Source organism: Gallinula chloropus (genome assembly GCF_964237585.1).
Source record: "Gallinula chloropus genome assembly, chromosome: 17".
NCBI lineage: Eukaryota > Metazoa > Chordata > Aves > Gruiformes > Rallidae > Gallinula > Gallinula chloropus.
The window spans coordinates 6508676-6530220 of NC_140102.1; the positions used below are offsets into that span (position 1 = coordinate 6508676).

General features: G+C 55.8%; 1 protein-coding gene across 1 annotated transcript; it reads left to right on the plus strand.

Moving 5' to 3' along the window:
- Positions 1-5107: 5107 nt before the first annotated feature.
- On the plus strand, positions 5108-18825 carry WSCD2 (WSC domain containing 2; the record flags this gene model as incomplete). The annotated part of the gene is made up of 8 exons (XM_084272188.1): positions 5108-5492; positions 9094-9208; positions 10531-10715; positions 11714-11835; positions 12848-13022; positions 13572-13736; positions 15900-16100; positions 18473-18825. Exons 1-8 carry the CDS (start codon positions 5117-5119, stop codon positions 18823-18825), a joined length of 1692 nt encoding a protein of 563 aa, XP_084128314.1. The 5' UTR covers positions 5108-5116.
- Between the last annotated feature and the right edge of the window lie 2720 nt (positions 18826-21545).

A 21545-nucleotide genomic window follows, 5' to 3' on the forward strand; every position in this document is an offset into this window, starting at 1 on the left:
ACAGCCCCATTTCCCTGCGTCTTGAGGCCTTTTGCAGACATTAATCAAGTAGTCTGGGGCAGATTTGTCCCCTCCCCAGACTAAAGGGTCTGTGGTATCTCCCTAGCTCGGTGCCTCATGCCCAGCCAGGCTCATGGCTGTGGCTTCCCCTCACTCTGACAGTGACTGTCATTAAATCTGCTCCCAAATGTGGGTTTATTTTTTTTAATAATCACTTTTTGCCCATAATTGGGAAAGTCAGCAGCCTAATTTCAGTCCAAACCCCTCTGCTGATTCCCAATGAGGAGGGAGATCCCCAAACCCTCCAAACAACGCTTGGAAATCCTGGAGGAAATCTCTCAGCAGGTGGGCAAGTCCTGCTCTGGATTTACAAACCAAGCCAATAAATCCCAAAGGAGAGGGTTGGGGTTTTTTTCCCCTTGGGGGGTTTGGCTTTGAATTAAAGCTCCCCAGCAAAGGACATGCCCAGCAAGCATCTCACCACTGAGGAAGAGATGCCAATCCCGGTGCAGCTCCCAGACAAGGATGGAGCAGGCACAGCTTGCTGTGACACCAGAAAGCTGCAGAGTCAGCTGGTTTTAAGCAGGCACCAACCTTTCCCTTGCACACCCCTCCCAACGGAGGGGATGCACAGACACGTTTCTCAGTGCAGTGAAGGCAGGGAGCAGCTGAGTAAATAAACTTTGCTTCGATGTAAAGGCAGCTGGTGGCTCGGTGCTGGACGAGGCGGTCGGCGGGTGCTGGGTGCTCGAGGTGGGGGTGTGTCGGGTAGTCCAGACATGCCCTGCTGCAATGTAAACCTTGATTTTCAGTGTCCCAGTTGAGGTGTCTTTTGTTCCCAGCAGTAGTGGCATTCACCCTCAGCCCTATGCTGGATTTGCTGCTTCTGTTTTAAAGGGTGAGAGAGGGTGACACCCTGTTTCCGTGAGGCTGGTGAAGCAGGCAACGGGTGTACCCAGGAGCTCCAACTGCCCAACGTTGGCCTGGGCAGCAATGCCAGGTTCCAGAGCAGTGCCCTCCAAGGGATGGAGGCCCACAGACTCACAGGATGCCAGCACCAAGGGTCCCCATTGCCCCTGGGTGTTAGTTCGTACTGGTGTTGCTGGTTGGTACCATTGCCCACTGCCCACACCAGAGGGTGGGAAATGGCAGGAGCTGCTCTGGGGTGGCAACAGTCACCCATTGACAGCATCCTGCAGAGCTGAGGGCAGGGATGGAGGGACATGGGGCTTTCGGAGAAGGCACCTTGTCCCTGCACCAAAGTGAGTGGCTTTTGGGTGGCAGCAGGTCCAGGGAGCAAGCTGCACACTGGATTTGTGCACTGGGGTCCTGCACACCACTGCATTTCCAGACCTCAGCAGAGACCACCTGGGGGATGCCGTGCTGTGCACCCAGGGGTGCTCAGCAGGTTTACCCAAGAGCTGCAACTCCCCACTGTCGGCCTGGGCAGCAATGCCAGGCCCCAGAGTGGTACCCTCTGAGGGAGGGATGCTGACAGACTCGTGGGATGCCAGCACTAAGGGTCCCCATTGCCCCCCTAGGTGTTCATGCCAGTGTTGCGCCCAGGGGTGTTCAGCAGGGCACGGGACCACGCTCTGCCCTACGGGATGGAGCAGGACAGGGGCCCCAGGGCACATTGCCCTACCATGGTCATCAGACTCCATCCCATCCCTCTGTATTTTAAAGGCCTATTCTTCCCCTGTCCCTCCGATAAGAAATGCTAATGATGTGATGAAATTGGATAGTTCGGTCGCCTTCTCCTCCTAATGGAACTCTTGTGTTCGTTAATTTGCTGTTTTTAATGGGCTGATTGTTCTCCTGCGCTGGGGGAACCACGTGAGCCCTTCAGTGTGTTTTGCCGTGGTCAGATGTGAGGTGGTGCTTGAAGGCAACTGAACCTTGGTGCTCAATAATTGCAGAGCAATTTGGAGACAAGACCCAAATGTATAATTTATCGGCGCTTCATTCATCCCGGTCACGAGCAGTCGCAGAGATGCTCATGCCGCTCCATGGAGCCCCCCTTGGGACCTGTGCCCACCTTCTCTGCGTGCTGGCTGTGCTCAGGGAGGGAGGAGGGGGAAAGATAAACCTTGCAAATTAATGAGGATTGCCTTGGCCCCACAGCAGAGCTCACTGCTTTCTGCCAGCCACCACAGAGGCAGGTGGGTTGGGTGCAGAGCAGGTGTCCTGCTGCTGGGACCAGGATTTCGGCTCTTGGCAGGAGCGTGGCGATGGAGGTAGGCAAGGAACCAGCCCTCTCCCCATCCCAGTTGGACCCGCTGCCTGCTTGTAGTGGCGCAAAGTGCCTGTGAAATGCCCCCGCTCAGCTCTGCTGTGCTTTGGCTCTGGGTGATGTGGGGGCCTGGGAGAGCAGGGAGGGATGCCCCAGCCTCAGGGCTTCCAACTGGGGGGAATTTTCCAGCCACATGACTCCCTGGGGCAGAATCCATCCCCTGGGACCCCAGCAGAGCCCTGCAAACAGCTGCTGCCAGGGCACAGCAGGTGAGCAATGAGCTGTTCAGATAGTTCCCCTCTGTGTCCTGGCAGTCCCAGCACTGAGGGGTCTGACTGAGGTGGATGGGCCTTCTGCCCCAATGCTGCTGAGACGAGGGGGATGGATCCATCCTTACAACACCAGCAGGGCTGGCAGGGTGCATGGAGTAGCGTTGTGGGGTGCTGTTGGCATCCTCCATCCCTGATGTCCACTGGCAGGGTGGTCCCCGCAGTCAGTCCCTGCCCCAGTCAGGTCCCCGATGTCCCAACCCTCTGCTGATACAGGGAAGCGGTGCTGGCTCTGGCTGTTTGTAAGCCATAGCCAGCGAGGGAGCTGTAAGCTGAGCACATTATCTCCTCCAGACAATTAGCAGAAGCATTAATGGAATATATGCAAATGTGCAGTAATTGACCTGCGACTCTGCAGTTCATGATGGAGAAGGATGAGCTCCAGATGGCTTAATGATAGTAATTTAAGCCCCTTCTTTATATGCCATGCATCCTTGCCCAGGCGGGCAGGAGGGCGCGCAGTGGTGAGGATGCTGGGGACCAGGGACAGCCCCGGGGGCATCCCGTTTGCACCCCATATTCAGCACCCCTATAAAGCCTGGGGAAGGTGGGTGGGAGCACAGATCAGCAGCTCCTGCCAGCATGGAGAGGAAGCCACGAGTTCCCACGGAGTGGCCGGTCGCCTCTGGCTGCCAGCCAGGGAGCGTGGGAGAATGGCCAAGTGCCTAGAGGCCCACGGGATGGCTGGGCTGGGGGATGCTCACCCACCTCACAGTGGGTGCCAGGTGACCTGCCCTGGCTGTGCCAGGGTGCTGCCTGCACCTTCCTCCTGCCACAGAGGTGCCTGCAGGTGCAAAAGCCCAAATAGTGACCGGTTCCGTTGTTCAGCTGCTACTCTGAGTTTACTCAGCCTTTACTCAGGCTATGTTGCCCCCAAGCGTGGCCAGGGTGGTTTAGGGGATCACGAGGGGCTCACATCCTCACCAGCGATCTGCCCCATGCAGCCTGCCCAGCCTGAGCTCAGCAGAAATTCACCCGGCAGAGCCAGAGGTATTTGAATAACCACTCTGGGAACCCAAATTAAAATATTTATGTATAATTCATGCCATATGTTCCACCAATATTTTTTATTTAATCAACTGAAGACAGATGGTAGGAACATAGAGGCCATTAAACTAATGGCACTTTGTCTTTCCATTTATTTTCGTCTCCTTTCCTAAAATAAGACAAGTCTGCGACAGGCACGGGGCTGTCCCCGCCACTGTCCATGTGCCAGCAACCCCAACCAGTGTTGTCCTGGGCAGGACTGGAGTGAACCCTCCATCAGGTGGGGGCTTTCGGGGAGAGAAATCCCCCTCTGTGATGGGAAAGTACTGGGAAAGCTTTACTGGGGGGCACAATGGGCTGAAACACAACCATGGGGCAATGCAGGAGAGGATGGTGCAGGGAGGGTGTGGGGATGGGGTGCTCCCATGGGACCTCTCAGCTGGCTGCAGCATCCTCCTGCCCCGCTGCCCATCCAGCTCCCAGAGCAGGTGCTTGCTTTCCAGATGGAGCAATAGAGACAATCTGGATCCAGGGGCAACATGCATGTGAGTGTCAGTGTGCATGCATGGGTGCACAGCTCATCCTCTCGTGGGGAAAATGGGGTGAAATAAAAGATCCCCCATGTGCCCCGTAGCTCCTCTCTGAGGCAGAGATGTGAGGGGTCCCCACTGGAATGTACCCCCGCACACCCCGCATCCCCAACCCAGGCAGCCAGCATCACTGCTACTCTGCCAACATCTCCCTCCACAGCCCCCCTCCCCTCAGCTTGTCGATGGGGGGCAGAAGTGCCCCTCTTTAGGGCTGAAAAGAAAAGACCGAGGGGCCAGACTCTGGGTGCTGCCTCAGTGTGGGGACCTCCAGGTCATGAAGGGGATCTATTCCCCTGGGCACCCTCCCTCACCCCGTGAGAGCCCAGGGACCGTGATCTTCCTCGCGTCCTGGGATGCTTTCCTAAGCGTGCCTTTCTCTTTGACTTGCAGGTGGAGATCTCGTGCCCTGGGAGTGAGATGAATGGGGCTTCGTTAGACAAAGGGTCCCAGTCAGCATTTTGGGCTCTGAGACGTGCCCAGGGACTTTTCATTCTTTGTCTGGAAGGGCGACGGTGCCGTTTCCATTAGAGAGATGCTGGCGAGAGCCGGGGCTGCCGAGCGGAAAGGCGAGCGAGGAGAAGAGCCGCGTCAGCTGATCGGCTTTCAAATCACCTTCAAACCCCCCATTTCCTTAACATGATCCCTCCGCCAGTCGACTCTCCGGGGCACAGATGGGGGAATTTGCCACGAGAAGAATAAACCGGGGACGGCGGTGACAGCTAAGCGCTGGGGAAACCCACCCTCCCCCTGTGCACGGTGAGCTCAAAATCCACCCCCCACCACCACCACTGCCTTCCCCAACCCTCCTGGACTTTTTTAGGTGTGGGCAGTTTGCACAGCCTCAACCTGCAGCCCCTGGTGCACCCCAGGAGCCACCTCCAGCCTTGCAAGGTGGGGGACCCTCCCCTTGGAGCATCCCTGGGGCCGGAGAGCAGCTCCCCCGCGGCGCTGGCTGGCGGGGAAGGGATGAAGACGCTATGGCCAAATTATTGGTAAAACTCCAGCGGTATTTTCGGCGAAAGCCCGTGCGTTTCTTCACGCTGCTGGCTCTCTACCTGGCTGCTGGCAGCTTGGTTTTCCTGCACTCAGGCTTCACCGGGGAGCCCACGGTGACGGGGAGCCAACGCAGCCCCGGGGCCAGCGAGGGACCAGGGCTGCCTTACCTGGGGGTGATGCAGCTGAGCCGCGGCTTCAAGACAGCAGCCACGATACCAGAGGGGGGACGGCGACACGGACCGTGGTTCAAAAGCGCCTCCAAGGAACTTGCAGAGAGAGGCAAAGCTGGAGACTACAGCAGCAGCCGGAGCCGGGCACTCAAGGGCAGGAGCGGCCGCGAGAAGGAGGAGGAGAGAGGTAAGGTCTGGGGACCACCATGTCTGGTTGGGGATCCCTCTTCCTGCACTCTCCCTGGGGAAAGCCTCTTTGTGTTGGGGCCGTGGTCCCCAAGCTGCATTGGGTCATGCTTCCCTTTCAGGAATGAGTTCCTGAACACTTTCCCTGGTAAAAGTGTGTTTGTGTATTTATAAACCCGATGGGTGCCCTACTCGAGTGCTGAGATTTTCTCCCTGCACTCCACGGGACTGCCCTGTGCATCCCTTGGGTGCAGCACCCTGCTTTTCACACTGCCAGTCCAGAAAGATTCCTCCTTCCTTCCCCTCCTTCCTCCCTCCTTCTTTTCCTTCCTCCCTCTCTGCTCTTCTTCTTCCCTCCTCAAGTGCCAGTTTTTCCATTTTCACCCTTTCCCACTTGTGCCATCACTGAGCACCGACTCACACCTTGCCGGGGCAGGTGCTTTTTTGGGGTGCTCAGCTGGGGAGAGGCTGCACCCCCCTTCATCCCACCCTTTGGCTATGCCATGGGCCAAATTAACTTTTAATTCTGTTGGCCACAGTGGCCGCTAAGACCAGATTTGCTGTTTGCATTGCTGGGGGGTTCAGGCAGGGCTGCGGGGGGGTAGTGCAGGCAGGAGATGCGCAGGCAGAGGATGTGCAGGCAGGAGGTGTGCAGGGGATGTGCAGGCACGAGCGCAGGCAGGAGGAGCGCAGGCAGGGCTGGGGTTTGGCCTCTCAATCCAGGAGATCCCTGCCTGGCTGCTGCCTGGGGTGCGTGGTGTGTTGTGGAGTGAGACCGTTATTGATGAACAAGGATAAGCGAATGTAGTGGCTCGCATTGATTTTTAAAATGTCATCTATTTATCCTGAAGGCAGCGGCACGGTCACTCAGAGTTTGGGTGGCTGAGACCTGCCCATCAAGGCTTTTGCAGTCCCATGGTTATTCCACTCATCTCCTGCCCTCCTGGCACCCACAAGCACCCCGTACCACCAAACCTCACCCAAACACCCACCCCGCGTCCCCTCGCCACCACCTCTGCATCCCCCCCCTCCCTGCGAAGGAGCATCTTGCACCTTCAGCTGCTGTGAAAGCTGTTACGGTTTCTTCTTACTCATAAAATGGGCCTGTGAGAAGGAGCAAAGCAGCTTGTTGCTGCAGCAGCCGGATGCCTCAAAGCTCAGGGCAGGAGCTGCAGCATCAGCTGGCCAAGGAAACCGTCTGCTCTTGGGGCACGGAACCAGAGGCTTCTCCTCGGCCACTGGCCCCACAGTGGGTCCGTGCTCATGTTTGCTCTAGGCAAGGTGCGCGATCTGGGCTCTGAGGCAGGAGGAAAAATGCCTCGTGGTGATTAGGGGACTTTCTCACACTAAAAAAGAGATGAAAGGGGGTTTCCCTGATGTGTCCCTGTGCAGAGGGGTCTCCGGGAGCAGTGCATGGCCGCCTTGCTCCGATAATGTGAATTGACGTTCAGTGAATCCTCACCAGATGGTTCGCTAGCCCGAGCTGTCAGTCACCATAAAAACCCCAAGCAGCACTCCTGTCCCCAGCCATATGTGACGTGTCCACCACAATTAACCTCTGCCAGCACTACTGCCTCCCTGTGCATGGCCATGGCGGGGGCTGTGAGGGATGGGGAAGGGGTGCTGGGCTTGGGCATTGCCAGCTTTAGCTGGCCTGGGAATATTGTCTTTCCCCTTTTTCATCTTCTGTGGAAAGGCTGATGATGGGCAGCAGTTAATGGGAGCCAGCATTTCTGTTTCCAGTGTGCTCCTTGAGGGCTTCGAGCTGGGGCTGGTCTTCTCTCCCTGCTTAGCACCCTCCCACAAGCTGTGCCCAACCCCACTGTGCACTGTTCGGCGTCTCTCCCCACTCACTCTCCCTTTGCTCCTTGCCCTTGCCTCTCCCTAATTATTCCAGTTGCCTTCCCAATGAGTTGCAGCACGCATATGTCAAGAGCAATGGATCGAAGGTAACGCACATCAGTCACTGGGTCTGTGCAAACGGCTGGAGTAATCCTGCACCGGTTAAGATGTGTCACAGCTGAAATGAGCTGACCTGATGAAACCTGCTCAGTGCTGCGGAAATGCCACGGCGTGCTGGGAGTAATTGGGAGCGATGAGTTATGGCTCTTGGATGGTTAAAGTTATCATCGGGCACATTTCTCACAGTCTTTCTCCTCCACCTTGCTCCGGGCTGGCTTGGGGCGCTGGTGGGGAGGGTGAGGCAGCACAGCTCGGGACGTGTTTGGGTGCTGTGAAAAACAGGTCCTTGGCTTGGGATCCAGAGGCCCTGAAGGGACAGTGGCCTCTCCTTCTGTGTCCCCGTGTTGGGACTCGGCAGCAGCAGCTCTAGGCCAGATGCCAGTGGCCCCTGCACGGGCTCCTGGATTTCTGGAGGATGAGTTTGCTGTGTACTGGCATCCCACAGAAGGTGCCCCGAGCATGGAGCAGATATTTCAGGATGAGGAAAAGCAAAAGGCAGCTGTTAGATTCATGGAGGACAATGTAAGTGAGGTGAACCGGACTAGTTTGGGATCTCGCACCAGTTAAGACCCAGCCACTGGTCCCTGGGGCTGCCCTCCCCTCTCCCTGGAGCACCCACATTGGGCAGCTGACCAGCCTGTCCTCTGCAAGAGCTCATTAAAGGACACCTCATTAGCTGATTACCAGATGGCTAAATCCACCTGCTCCCAACCCCACCCCACCCTCCTTGGGCAGCATAGTGGGAAGGATACTGAGCTTCCCTGCACCACATCCCCACGTCCGGGGGCAACATGTCTGGCCCTCAGCAAGTGCTCAGGTGGGAGCAGGAGCAGGGCACTAATGAGGGCACCTAATGAGGGGACTGGGCGGGGACAGGGCAGGCACTAGTGATGTAGGGGAGGGCACACAGACCACCTTGCCCCTGATGAGAGCCCGTGGCTGAGATGGAGCATTGCAGCAGGTGCCCAGGTGAGGAGGTGGCTGTTTGTTTTCAGATCACTGGGAAAGGCTGCATTTGCCAAAGGAATGATTCCAGGGTGACTATTTATTCAGCTTTACACCTTGTCTACCTGCATCTTCATTTGCTCTCAGCATCAGCCTTTACTTTGCCAAGTATCAGCGCTGGGCAAACCTCCTCCTCCTTCTCCTCCTTTTCTTTCTCCTCCTCCTCCTCCCCCTCCTCCTCCTCCTCCTCCTTCATGTCTGGAGCTGGGGAAAATGAGCAACTGAAAAAGAAAAACTGTTTTAAGTTGCATTCCTCCCTTCTGCCCAGCCTCATGTTCCTGGCGGGGCAGAGTGAAGGGGGTGGGTTATTTTACCACCAAACTTGTCTCTCTTTGAAGCTGTTTTGCTCAGTTTTGAGGCTGGTGGGAAGGGAGAGGAAGGAGAGCAGAAGCCTCAGTGCAGAGCAGCATCATCCTGCCTGTCTGCAGCGGGTGTTTCTGGGCTGTACCTGCCTTCCCTTGCAGCCTTTGCTGGGGCACGCTGTACCACAGCGTGTTTCTAAAGGGGACGGACAGGACGTGTTGCTGCGCATCCTGATTTTGGGAAAAATCAGAACAAAAGAGGGATGGGGGGGGGATGTGGGAATCAGTGGGCTGGTTCTTTAACCCCCTTCTCCTCTACCCTTCCCCCCCCAGCAAGATACATTGGCTGCTACATGGACAACACTCGCCAGCGAACGCTGCGCGGCGTGTCCTTCTTCGACTACAAGAAGATGACAGTCTTCCGTTGCCAGGACAACTGTGCTGAGCGGTAGGATGGGAGCCGGGCACCGCATCTTCATTAATTCCTGCACACCACCAGCGTTTCTCTGCTGTCACGGTTCCCTGTCCCAGCTGCACCATCCCTTTTCCTGCCACCTTCCTTCCTTTTTCCCTTAGAATGGTCATTTTAAAAATTTTGATCGTTTTTTATTTTTAATTCATGGGTATTTTCCAGTTTCCTCCCTTGGAAAAAGCTCAGGGGTGATGATGGGCTCCATCCTCGTAAGGGGCAGGGGTTGTAAGGGCTCCCATGTGTTGTTGGGGGAGCCTTGAGCATTTCCATCCACCCAAGGGTAGCCCCACAAAATGCTGTCCCCACAAAAAAAACACCCTCCCCATGCTTTCCCACCTGTTTGTGAGCAGCTGGGAAGACACAGGGGTCTCCTGTGGCAGCAGTTTTCCCCTTTCTCCAGCATTACATGAAGGCTGTGCCCCAAACATGTCCCATGCTGGTAGGACAGGCAGCGTTGCAGGCAGTTTGCTGCCTCCGCACTCCCCTGGAGCTGAAGCCTCTTTGTGCAGCACCCCACAGTACTGGGGATGACGCTGCGAAGGCCCATGGTGGATTGCTGGGGGTTCCCACCGTTGGGCTCATCCACCACAGCAGGGTGCTCACCATGACGGCTGCACGCCATGAGCTGAGCCGACTGCTACAGCTCATCCTTGGCAGGGCTGCTCCTTGCCAGAGCCCTCCACGGTGCTGGCAGCCCCGCAGTGCCCAAACCTGGGCTGTGGGTACCACTGCCACCCATCCCCCTTCAAACCTAGTCTGTATTGAGCAGTGCAGCTCTCCCACTCTGAAGCCAAGCAAAGTCCCCACCACTTATTTCTGTTCTGCCACCACCCCTGACGTCCTTCCTGCCTGTCAGCGATGGCACTGTCTCCTGCTTCAGCACTACCATGGCCTGTGGAGCCCTTTCCCCTTGAGGGGAAGAGAAGAGAATATAGACCAGAATTAGAAATTTAGAATAGAATAGAAGAGAAGAATGGAATGGAATATTAATAGAATAGATAGAATATAGAGTAGAATAGAACAGAATAGAATAGAATATAGAGAAGAGAATATAGAAAATAGAATAGAATATGAATATAATAGAATTTAATAGAATAGAAATGAAATTGAATATTTTCATCTGAAAGGGCTCTACAATGATCCAACAAGGTGGTGCTACTTCCAGCACAGGGCATGAACTGGCTGTGGTGGGGATGCTCCTGCATGACCACACAAGCACCACATGAACCCGTGGCTGGAGCCAGGGGACATACCCAGGGATGTGCTGAGCCCCCCTGCCTCTGTCTCCCTCTCCCCAGGGGTTACCTTTACGCAGGGCTGGAATTCGGCGCCGAGTGCTACTGCGGGCACAAGGTCCAGGCATCGAACGCCAGCGAGTCTGAGTGCAACATGGCCTGCAAGGGCGAGAGGAGCAACACGTGTGGTGGGGTCAACCGCCTCTCCATCTACCGCCTGGAGCTGGCCCAGGAGTCTGCCAGGAGATGTGAGTCAGTGGCATCTGTGTGCCCCTCCCCACCCCTGTCTCAGCCCTGAAACAAGGGAACCCCCTGCAGTGCTGTCAGGGATGAAAACGGGTGTCCTGGTGCTTCAGGAGACGGGTCACAGCATGGGAGACGGGGTGTGAGGGCGTGTTGGCGGCTGGTGGGAGGTGGGGGTTGCTGCTGGGAGCTGAGGGGTTTTCCCTGTTGGGATGGCTGCTGGGAGCCTGAGTGGAATGGGGAGGGAACGCAGGGCATTTGGGGGGACTCAGGAGAAGACCTCTGTCCTGAAAGTCAAGCAGGACCATCACGGTGCCTGGTGAGTGCTGCCGGCGGAGCTGGCTGTGGGGTGAAGGATGTGCTGTAGAGAGCCACGGGGCCTCCCCATCAGAAGCGCTCATTTGGCTCCCAATTAGGCAGGACTATAATTACCCATATTTGTTGCTTTTCTTTCCTCACCCCCCAGTCATGACGAAAGGGTGGTGGCATTCAGAGCTCCCACCACCAAGCACCCAGGGTGGGCAGCATCCCGGGGAGCTGGGACTGAGTGTGCCCCAGTACATGTGGCAGTGGGCAAGCACCAGGGATGGAACCCTGATGCCGGGGTGGGGATGGATGACACCAAACCATAACCAGCCCTGCTCTCCTCACTGGCTTCATCCCTCCTGCAGCCTGGGATCACCAAGCTGATAAAGATAGGGAGGAAAAAATAAACCAGGCTTTGCTACTGGGGCTTTCAGTCTGATTTCACACTGGCAGCAGCCCGGCTTCACTGCCAGAGGGTGACAAGAGCTGGAGTAAAGCTGCCACTGTGCCCGGGGGCAGCTGGAGAGGAATAGTGGGGAACAGGGATATGGGGGCACACGCAGAGGCTCTTGCTCCCAAGCCTGGGGTGCACAAAGTGGCAATGGCATTGGTTTTGGGGGTGCAGCTTCTGCCCCTCACAGCCAGACCAGCATCCCTCTCAGCATCACTGCCCCCCCTCTTTCTCTCTCTCTCACAGATGGCAGCGCAATATTTCGGGGGTGCTTCCGCCGGCCGGACAATGTGTCCATCGCCCTGCCTGTCAGCCAGCTCATGCTGAACATGTCAGTGGACAAGTGCGTGGACTTCTGCACTGAGAAGGTACCAGGATGGGGAGCAAACAGGGCAGGGAGGGCAGGTCGGAAGCTTAACCACGTAAATCATCATCAGAAAGGGTCACGCCGGGTAAATTTTAATCTGATTTATCATAATAATAGCATATATCCAAATTACAAAGGCTTGTAATTACAAATTATGATCCCTTGGATATATGTAATTGGAAATTTCAAGCCTTTTTAATTTGGCTGTATGTCATTATTATGATATGACCCCCCACCCCTGTGTCTCTCCCCACGGCTTTACTCCCCCCACCCACCGGCAGCAGCTGCCCCAGGGGGAGTTGGGGTCCTGCTCTGCTTCAGGGATGCTGCAGTGCAGCTCCTGGGGTGTGATACAAATAAGCAGGAGGGGGAAAGGCCATCAGTGGGCATTGCTGGAGTATTTATTAATTAATCAAAATTATCAGGCAGAGAACAACCTGAAAATGGGGGAGTCCTGTCCTCCTTTTGGGGCCTCCCTGGCAGGGGACGGTAGGGAATAAACCATCATCCCAGTTAAAAACAAGTGCCTGGCTCCACTTCCCACCCCAAGAGCTGGGGCTGGGAGGTGTGAACAGCCAGAGCTCCTCAATTAACCTGTCGCGGCCACAGCCTGGCAGTAAATCACCTGCCAGCCACTGGACAGGCCTAGTAACACCAGGCTTGGAAACACCAGTCAGAGCACCCTTCGTGGGCTCTTGGTAGCCTCGGTGTGGGTGGCAAGCTCACAAATGGCACGTAACAGCTCTGCCATGGCATCGGTGCCTGGTGTGCTGCTGTCGGTGCCACAGTAAAGCTGGTGACTGGGTGTCCTGGGGGGGTCTGCAATGAGCTGCTTATGTAACCAGCTTGAGGGATGCCGCAGCTGGCTGGAGGGATGCTGCAGCTGGCCCAAAGGATGCTGCAAACCACCCTGTGCTGCACAGTGGGGCCAGAGTGGTGAGGGTGGGTGCAGGGTCTGCTGTGGGCGACCGAGATGGTTCTGGTGGCTGCCCTCACTCTGCCCATCCCTGCAGGAGTACCCGCTGTCGGCCCTGGCCGGCACTGCCTGCCACTGTGGCTTCCCCACCACGCTCTTCACCCTGCACGAGCGTGAGGACGAGCAGCTCTGCGCCCAGAAATGTGCTGGCGAGGAGTTTGAGAGCTGTGGCACCGCCGAATACCTCCTCGTCTACCAGACCCAAGTGCAAGGTGAGCTGGCACTGAGGTCGCCCTGCCTGCTGCTGGGCAGGAGAACAGGCAGGGACCACTCCAGCGTGGGTTCCAGCCCGTTTCCCAACCCCTCCCCAGGAATACCAGAGGCAGAAAGGGAGTGTGAGCTTGCTGCATCTCTTTGGCTTTCATTAGAAATTACCATTTATTTTAATTTCCCAGGAAATCAATCGTCCCCTGAACAAACAGCTTTAATTGCTGCCTGACTCAGCCGCAGGAGAGAGCAGTTTGCCATCTGCCTCTGGCAGCATCTCTCTTTGTCCCAGCAGTACCCATGAGCCGGAGCTTTTCCAGTCCCAGGGTGGGCACAGGCTCAGGGTTAGGGCAGAGCACCTCCTGCCCTCCTCTTAGGATATTTTGGGGTGTTGAGGACTTCTTGGGATATCCCTATGTGCTTTAGGCAGGGTGCCCTTCACTATAGCAGCCACCTCCTCGCACCCTGCCCCAGCATCTTCCCAGGAGACAACAGCAGGGTACCTCCATAGGAAAAGCTGTACCCTGATGTGCCTTGGCTGGTTCTCACTGCAGACAACCGCTGCATGGACAGGAGGTTTCTCCCCACACGTGCTAAACAGCTGGTGGCCTTGGCCAGCTTCCCCGGTGCCGGCAACACTTGGGCTCGCCACTTGATCGAGTTGGCTACTGGATTCTATACCGGCAGCTACTACTTCGACGGGTCTCTCTACAACAAAGGTATGCAGGGTTGGGGGGGTGTTGTTGCTTCCTGGGGTGCACCGGTCCCACCTGAGCTGGGAGAAGGTCCCAGCGCCATCCCTTGGGTCTGTAGGAAGGGGAAGGCAGAGCTGGGTGCCGCCGATTCTGCTCTGTGGGATGGTTTGTGCTGGATGTGTGCCGGTTCAGAGGGTATCGGAGGGTCCAGATGTAGCATGTGCCCCATCCATAACCTCCCCCTGATGCCTACTAGCCTTGGTGAGGACAATTTGGGGCAGAGCTGGGGTTTCTCCATCATGCTGGTGGTTTTTAACCCTCCATGGGGGTTGGAGTTTTCTAAAGGAGGAACCAGGGTGATCCCAACCCTGGCAAACAAGATGATTCCTGCATTTTTTTGTTACCCCCAAAGAAAAGGACAACTTAGGGATTTGATCCCATTTCCCCAGGAGCTGGTGGGTTTGGCACTCTCATCTTGGGATGTGGGAGCTAAGAAGCAAACGAAAGTCACATCTCTGTGGGGAGAAGGATGGATGCAGCCTTCCAGCATCAGGATTTGGGAGTGGGCAGTGCTGGTGGCTCCAGTATCCCAGAGGACTAATGTCCCCATGTCCTTCCTGAGTAGATGCAGATAAAAACAGCACCAAGTCAGGGCATCTGGGGCACACCAACACCCAAATTAACGAATGTTGGCATGAAAAAGTGCCGATGAGCTCACAGGGGAGGGGAATGGAGGGAACTGATCTCGTTGGCACATTCTCCTCAGGCTGAAGGATTTGGTGGAGATCCATCTCCCCATCCTGCACAGCGCAGATATCTGCCCCGTAAATATTGGATGGAGGAGGGATGCTGTCGCTCCTGCCTCTTCTGCTTCCCCCTGGGCAAAGCAGGAGTGCTGTGCCCACCACACTGGTGCCAGGGCCGATAGAAGGCAAGATTTGGAGAAGTTAGGGTAAGTTTAAAGCCAAAAAAAGTCCAACTTGAGGCAATCATGATGCTTTTCCAGGCAGAATCCAGCTCCTCCCAATAACTTTGCATATTGCAAGGCGGGGGGAACCACCAGTTCCCCCATTTTATAGCCATTGACGCTAGCTTTATTTTTAGACTGTGAAGGTTCCTCTTGCTTTTCCTTCCCCTTCTGCAGCTCTGAGAGGAAATCCTGCTTCCCTCCTCAGCTGTGGTGGAGCTGGGAGCTGTGCCTGGGGTACCTGCATGGCTGGTGGGGGTCTGTCCCCAGGGTACCCCCACAGCTGGCCAGGGTCTGTCCCCAGGGTACCCCCCCAAAGTCCCAATCCCATAGACAGCAACACACATTCCTTTGAGATTTGCCAAATTCAGCCTTTCTGAGATGGAAGGAGGAAGCCTGGGACTAAATCAGCCCCCGGTGCTGACACTCAGCCCAGGGTGCAGCCGGCATCCCATGTCCCATGGAGGGGGGAGCATCACCTGGTGAAAACCTGGTGAGGTTTTGCTCAGCCACCCAAGCGTGTGTTCCCTGGTTATTCTGGGCTGAGCGCGTCGGAGGCGCCCAGAGGTATCCAGGCAACTGGCAGATTAGCCATCACGTCCCCGCGTCGCACGGCACGGCTGCTGAAAGCAAATTACACATCTATAATTGATGTAATACAGCTACTTACAGCTTATCTCCCCCCACACACCCCCCCCACCACAGCTCAGCTCCACCACCGACACGTTGTTCCCGGGCAGTTTGGGTTGTGCAAAGGAGCTGGGGGTGATGCCAGGCTCATCTGTGCAAGGGGATGTGGGGGATGGCAATCTCCTCTCTGCACCCCCCCCATGGCATCACTGCAGCCCCTGAGCTCATCTGCAGCCCCAGTATGGGTGGGGGTTATCCTTCCTCATCTATGGGGAGCATTTAAATGCTGTGACACGGGAGGTTGTAGGTATTAAAACATGCTCTTGACCCCACCAAGCCCAGCCAACGAGGAGACACCCCTGCTGGGTCCCTGTGCCTGCTACCCACCCTCTCAGACACGGATTTTACATCATGGCTTGACTCATAACTCAGGCAAATTAATTATTTCCATCTGGGAGAGGGATGCAAATACTTCACCAAGCCCCAACTGCTTTTATCCAGCTGTACTTTGCGACCTGATGTCCCCCATCCCATGTGTCTCCCCCCCCTTATTACTCCAGCTCCCCAGCTCACTTGCTCTGTCCTGGCAGGATTCAAGGGTGAGAGGGACCACTGGCGCAGCGGGAGGACGATTTGCATCAAAACCCATGAGAGTGGCCAGAAGGAGATCGAATCCTTTGACTCGGCCATCCTGCTCATCCGAAACCCTTACAAGGCTCTGATGGCCGAGTTCAACCGCAAATACGGGGGACACATCGGCTTCGCGGCTCACGCCCACTGGAAGGGCAAAGGTAGGATGGAGGGCAAAGGGAGGGGCAAAGGGCAAAGGAGGGGTGGAGCTCGGCTGCCCCTGGCCTGCTCCCAAGGGAGATGAGTGGGTGAGATCCAGCCCATCTGCCAGAGCTATGAAGCTTTTATTGAAGCCCTGATGAGTCATGGGGAAAGCCTGGACTGTGCCACCCTTTTAGGGTCACCACATTGATCTCCTGGCATGGCACGCAGCACCACTCAGTGTGACTGAGGGCTCCTGCATGGGTGGGGTGGGATGGGGATGGAAATGGGATGGGGATAGGGATGGGGTGGATGGGATGGGATGGATGGAAGGGATGGATGGGATGAATGGGATGAGATGGGATAGGGTAGGGAAGTGGAGATGCTCGGCTGTTTGATGCTGTGAGGGGTCACAGGGCAGTGGCGCAGACATGGCAGCCCCCAGGAACACGAGTCCAAGGGCAGCCTAGAGCCAGTGAGGAGGGAACAGGTCTGGTGGGAAGGAGCCCAAGGACCCAAACAGTTATCTGTCCTTCCCTGGAGGCAGAGGCACAGGAGAATGGACCCCTGGCTGGGGGAAGCCCCCTGCCCTGTGCCACACTCTCCCTCACTCCGACAATGGGAAGGGTGGCAGCCACCGTCCCATCCCCATGGACATTAGCTGGGGTGGGGGGTGATGTCTGGGCTCCCAGCTGCTCTGGAGACACTACCTTTCCCACGCACAGGCGTGTTGTGGAGCCTTGTTAATTATAGCAATTTACAAATTGCTGTTGTGGAATTGACTTCATTGGAAAGAGTTAAAATATTTAGCTTGATTGAACATCTGCTACCCTTAATTCAGAGTTTATTTAAGGGGAGCTTTTGCTGTTGTTGCTGTTATGTGCCTGGATTTCATTATTGCCATGTGCTCGCAGCATCAGAGACGCCCCAGCCCCGTTCTCCCTGCTACCCCATCCCCTAAAACCAGGGAAGAGACATGTCCCACTGCTTCCTCAGTGCCTTTTTCTCCCTGGGCAGGTCCCTGGGCTGGCATCATCCCTGTTTGGTGGGGTACGAGCCTCTCACTGGGTTTTTTATCCCCACCTTCTGTATCCCCAAAGATAACTAGAAATTGCAGCTACAGCCAGCAGTGGGAATGCAGAATGGTCCCCTCACTGGACCCCAGCACCACAGGAACCCTCCTGAGCTTTGTCTGCCCCAAACACCCCCCCGACTTGTCCCACACCTCGTGGGGAGGGGGCAGGCAGAGGGTCCCCATACCTTCAGCCCAGCACAGTCTGATTTGGACACATGTCCAAATACATCACTAAATTCCTTTCCAGAGGATGTATGGTGTAATTAGCTGATGGGTTAATTGCCAGGTTAATTAACCATTGGAACAACTTGCCTGGAAAGATGGAGATTTTTTTTCCCCATCGCTTGAGGACTTTTTGTCAGGCTGGGAGGATGGATGAGAGCTGTGTTTCAACCCAGAGAGGGGCTGGAGACTCCCCTCTCACTGACCCCATGAGGGGCTCAGCCTGTGGAGGACCCCAGCCATGGAGCCCCAAGGTGCCTGTGGGGATCCCCATCCCCCCCTGCCTTCCCACCAGTGTGGGGTGCAGGGACGCTTCGTTTGTGCTGGGTTGGCAATTAGCACTGGGGTGCATGGTTAAATATATCAGGGCGTGTGGTTAAATAAACCACCCAGAGGGGAGTGGGGGGGGTGGGGCAAGAGCAGTAATTAAAGGTGACTAATTACAAGGGGACATGGGGCTCTGCCATCCCTGCAGAAAGCCCCATGCTCCCTGCAAACCCTTTCACTGGACCATTTTCTTCTCCCAGGAACTAATTTTGGGGCAATTTTGGAAAAAAAAAAAAAAGCAGTGGCTCCTCCCCACCCATGTCCCCAGCTGCTGATGCTGGGGGGGGTGTGAATTTTCCTTCCTCCCCCCACCCCATCCTCAGGCCTGCTTGGAGGCTGCGGGCACTGTGAAACCCCTGTTTGGTTCCGTGACATTAATTTTAAGCTATCCCTGGAGCGGTTCCAAAGCAAAGTTTTATGTGATATGATTACACAAGGTGAATTGTCCTGTATCTGTTTAATGAAACAGATACCGTGTTTAATGATTCCACAGGGAATTAAATACAGTTAGGCTATTAATCAGGCATCGGTTTCATGGGGAGGACAAGGGGAAGAGGCAGATACCCAGAGCTTTTACGCGTCGCGAGACAGATGTACGCGGCACCGCCGGGAGGCTCCGCGGCTGGTTATTGACATTTCATTATCCCTTTTATCACCTGGTTTTTATGGGAGGATCAATTAGCGAGAAGGATGATGGAAAGATTTTAGGGATGGGGGCAGGGGAGGAGGGAAGAATGCCTGCTAAACCCTGTCCTGGGCTCTTTCCAGAGTGGCCCGAGTTTGTGGCGAACTACGCGCCGTGGTGGGCGACCCACACCCTGGACTGGCTGCGCTACGGCAAGAAGGTGCTGGTGGTACACTTTGAGGACCTGAAGCGGGACCTCTTCGTCCAGCTCCAGCGGATGGTGGGGCTGCTGGGCATCACCGCCTGCCAGGACAGGCTGCTCTGCGTCGAGGGACAGAAGGACGGCAACTTTAAGCGATCCGGCTTGAGGAAGTTGGAGTACGACCCTTACACCCCCGAGATGAGGAAGATGATCAGTGGTTACATCAAAACGGTGGACACGGCTCTGAAACTCCGGAATCTGTCGGGGGTGCCGGATGACTACTACCCAAGATGATGGTAACAGTGGCGGGGGGGACACGGCCCTGACCCTTCATGGCAGGAATAAGCTCGGTCTCCCCGGCCTCTGCCTCTTGCACCCAGTGGGTGGTTTTTCTTTTCACTCTCCATCAGCTGCTAATTGCTGCCGATCCACCCCCTGCATGAGCAACGAACGGTCCCCAGCCATCGCTGTGCTTGCTTGGCCAACGCCGACGCGGACCTGGGCATGGCGGCACCACCGAAAGGGATTGGGGGGGTTGCCTTCCTCCCCGCTCCATCTCACCTCTGTTTCGGCTGCTGTTGCCCCCTCCTTGACAATGTTCCTCGTGCCCATCCCTCTGGGCCGGCTGGCAGGGACCCAGCAGTGTTTGGGCTGTGCCTGCTGCATCCCCCCTCTAAGTGCCAGCACAGAGCTGAGCCCCGTGAGGTAGGTATCCCCAGACATCCCCCCCACAGCCCCTTGGCCAGCCCTGGAAGGATGCTGTCCATCCCAGGATGGAATCCATCAGCTTTCCAAGAGAGGAGAGACTTAAGGGAGGGGTGTTGGCACTGTGTGGGCAGTGATCCAGTGCATGCCCATTGGAGGTTATGGAAATTGCTGCAATGCCTCCAAACAACGTGGATGTGTCCCCCCCATGCACAATTGCCTGGCTCTCTGGGGACACCACCACCCCCCCCCACCCCCCCATTTGGAAAAGGGGGGTCTTGGAAAATTGGGGTCCCTGGAACAAGGCCAGTGTTCCCAGCTGCAGCACCGGACAGTGTTGCTGCTCTAGCTCCAGTGCCCAAGGGGGCTGCAGTGAGCCTACGCACGCAGGGGGAGCTGTGGCTGGGAGCCACCCCCATACAGGTGGATGATGCTTGAGGTGGGGGAACATCAACCCCACACAAGAGGACTTACAGGACCACAAGCTCATCCGTACCTCATTCCAAAAGCTCAGAACAGCACCCACATACAAACCCCAATAAGCAATTTTGGGGGCTGTAAGTGGAGGCTGTGCTGCAGCCCAACCACAGCAGGAGACAAATCCCAGCACTGAGATTTTTAGGTGTCCCTCCAGCCAAATCCATCCCCACAGTGGGATCACCCCCTCTGCCCTCTCCTGCTGCCCAGCAAGCGAAACCAAAGGATCCCCGTGCCCGTCGGGAAGACGCCGTTCACCAGGCTGGCTTTGCGCAGAGCTGCATGCGGTCCCCGGCCGTCCCCCTGACCCTTCTCAGCCCATCCCTGTCCTGGCTTCGCCGCAGATGAGCTCCCACCCCTTTCCAACCTGCAGATCCCCTTCGGATGTAGGTGCAAAAGCCATATACAGTACGCAGCCTTTTCTAGAGTTAGGAAGTTAACGGCTGGCTTTTAACTCCTGGTCTTGATGGAAATGGGAGCACAGGGCACAATCTCGGTCTGTATTCAGAGAGAGGAAAAACTCCTCAGAGAAAAAAGGAGAATTTAAATAAAATATATTTTTCTAACACAGGTGTGGTGCAGACATGGGTAGTGATGCCAGAGCTGGGGCGGCAGAGAGTGGGGGATGCTCCCAGTCCGTGTTTCTTTGCATGGAGGTAGGCGAATGTGTTTGTTGGGAGCAGCTGCCCTGGTTTTAACTCTTCTCTTGGCTGGAGGTTTTTTTTAGGGGAGGGGGTGGGCCCCGTCCCAGCAGCGAGAGTTGAGCCCACCCCACACCCCTCTGTTCTTGGGAGCCCGAGGGGTTGGGGGGGGGGGTGGGGTGGTGTCAAATCCTCAGGTCAACCTGTTTATTAAAGGAGAGGGTTTTGTTGCTATTCTTCCTTCCCCTGTGTTTGTAGGGCTGCCCAAGTACCCTGGCAGCCCCCCCTCACCCATCCCAACCCAGGGCTGGATGTCCCCTAGGGATGTGGGGAGCGACTGGTGACCTGCTCGTCTCCCCCCCACCCCAGCTTTAACCACATCAGTGTTGCTCCCTCAGCTCAGCCACTGACCGCGCCGCTGAAGCCTCCTCAAGAGCTTTTTTACTGTTACAGTGCCCTTCAAGATGGGTTTATTGGTGCGAGTGGGGAGATTTACTGCGGGCTGCGTTCCTGCTGTGTCCCGTCCTGCCTCAGCTCTGCAGCCAGAGCTGCCTCAGTGCAAGTTATCCCTTTGCTCTTGGCCAGTCGGCCTGGGAATGGGAGTTGGTGAAATCCTGTTATTTCCTTGCAGCGCGTGGGCCTGAGGGGCAGGGCCTGTGGAAGGGGCCATGTTCCCCACTGCCCCCCAGAAGTAACCAACCCCAAAAAGCCAATTCAGCTCTGAGATAACACGGTTACCAGGCAGCGCTGTGTGTGGCTCTGCTCGTAGGGCAGAAGGGAGTGGGGCGAAGGGGGGACACCCTCGCCCCGGGACCCCCATGTCTGCACAGCCCAGGAGGTATCACCACACCACCCCCCACCAAACCCCCCAAGCACCAGGCTGCATATACACCTGCACCACTGGCTTACCAGGGTCAGTGCCTTCCCCTCCATCCCAGCTAATGTAGCAGCAGTGCTTCCGTTGGTTGAAGCCAAAGGTTTATTTTACTTTACTATTTTGTTTTATTTTATTTTATTTATTTTATTTTATATTTTATTTTATATTTTATTTTGATTTGATATGATTTCATTTTATTTCATTTCATTTTATTTCATTTCATTTGATTTCATTTTATTTAATTTGATTTCATTTTATTTCATTTCATTTGATTTCATTTCATTTTATTTAATTTGATTTCATTTTATTTAATT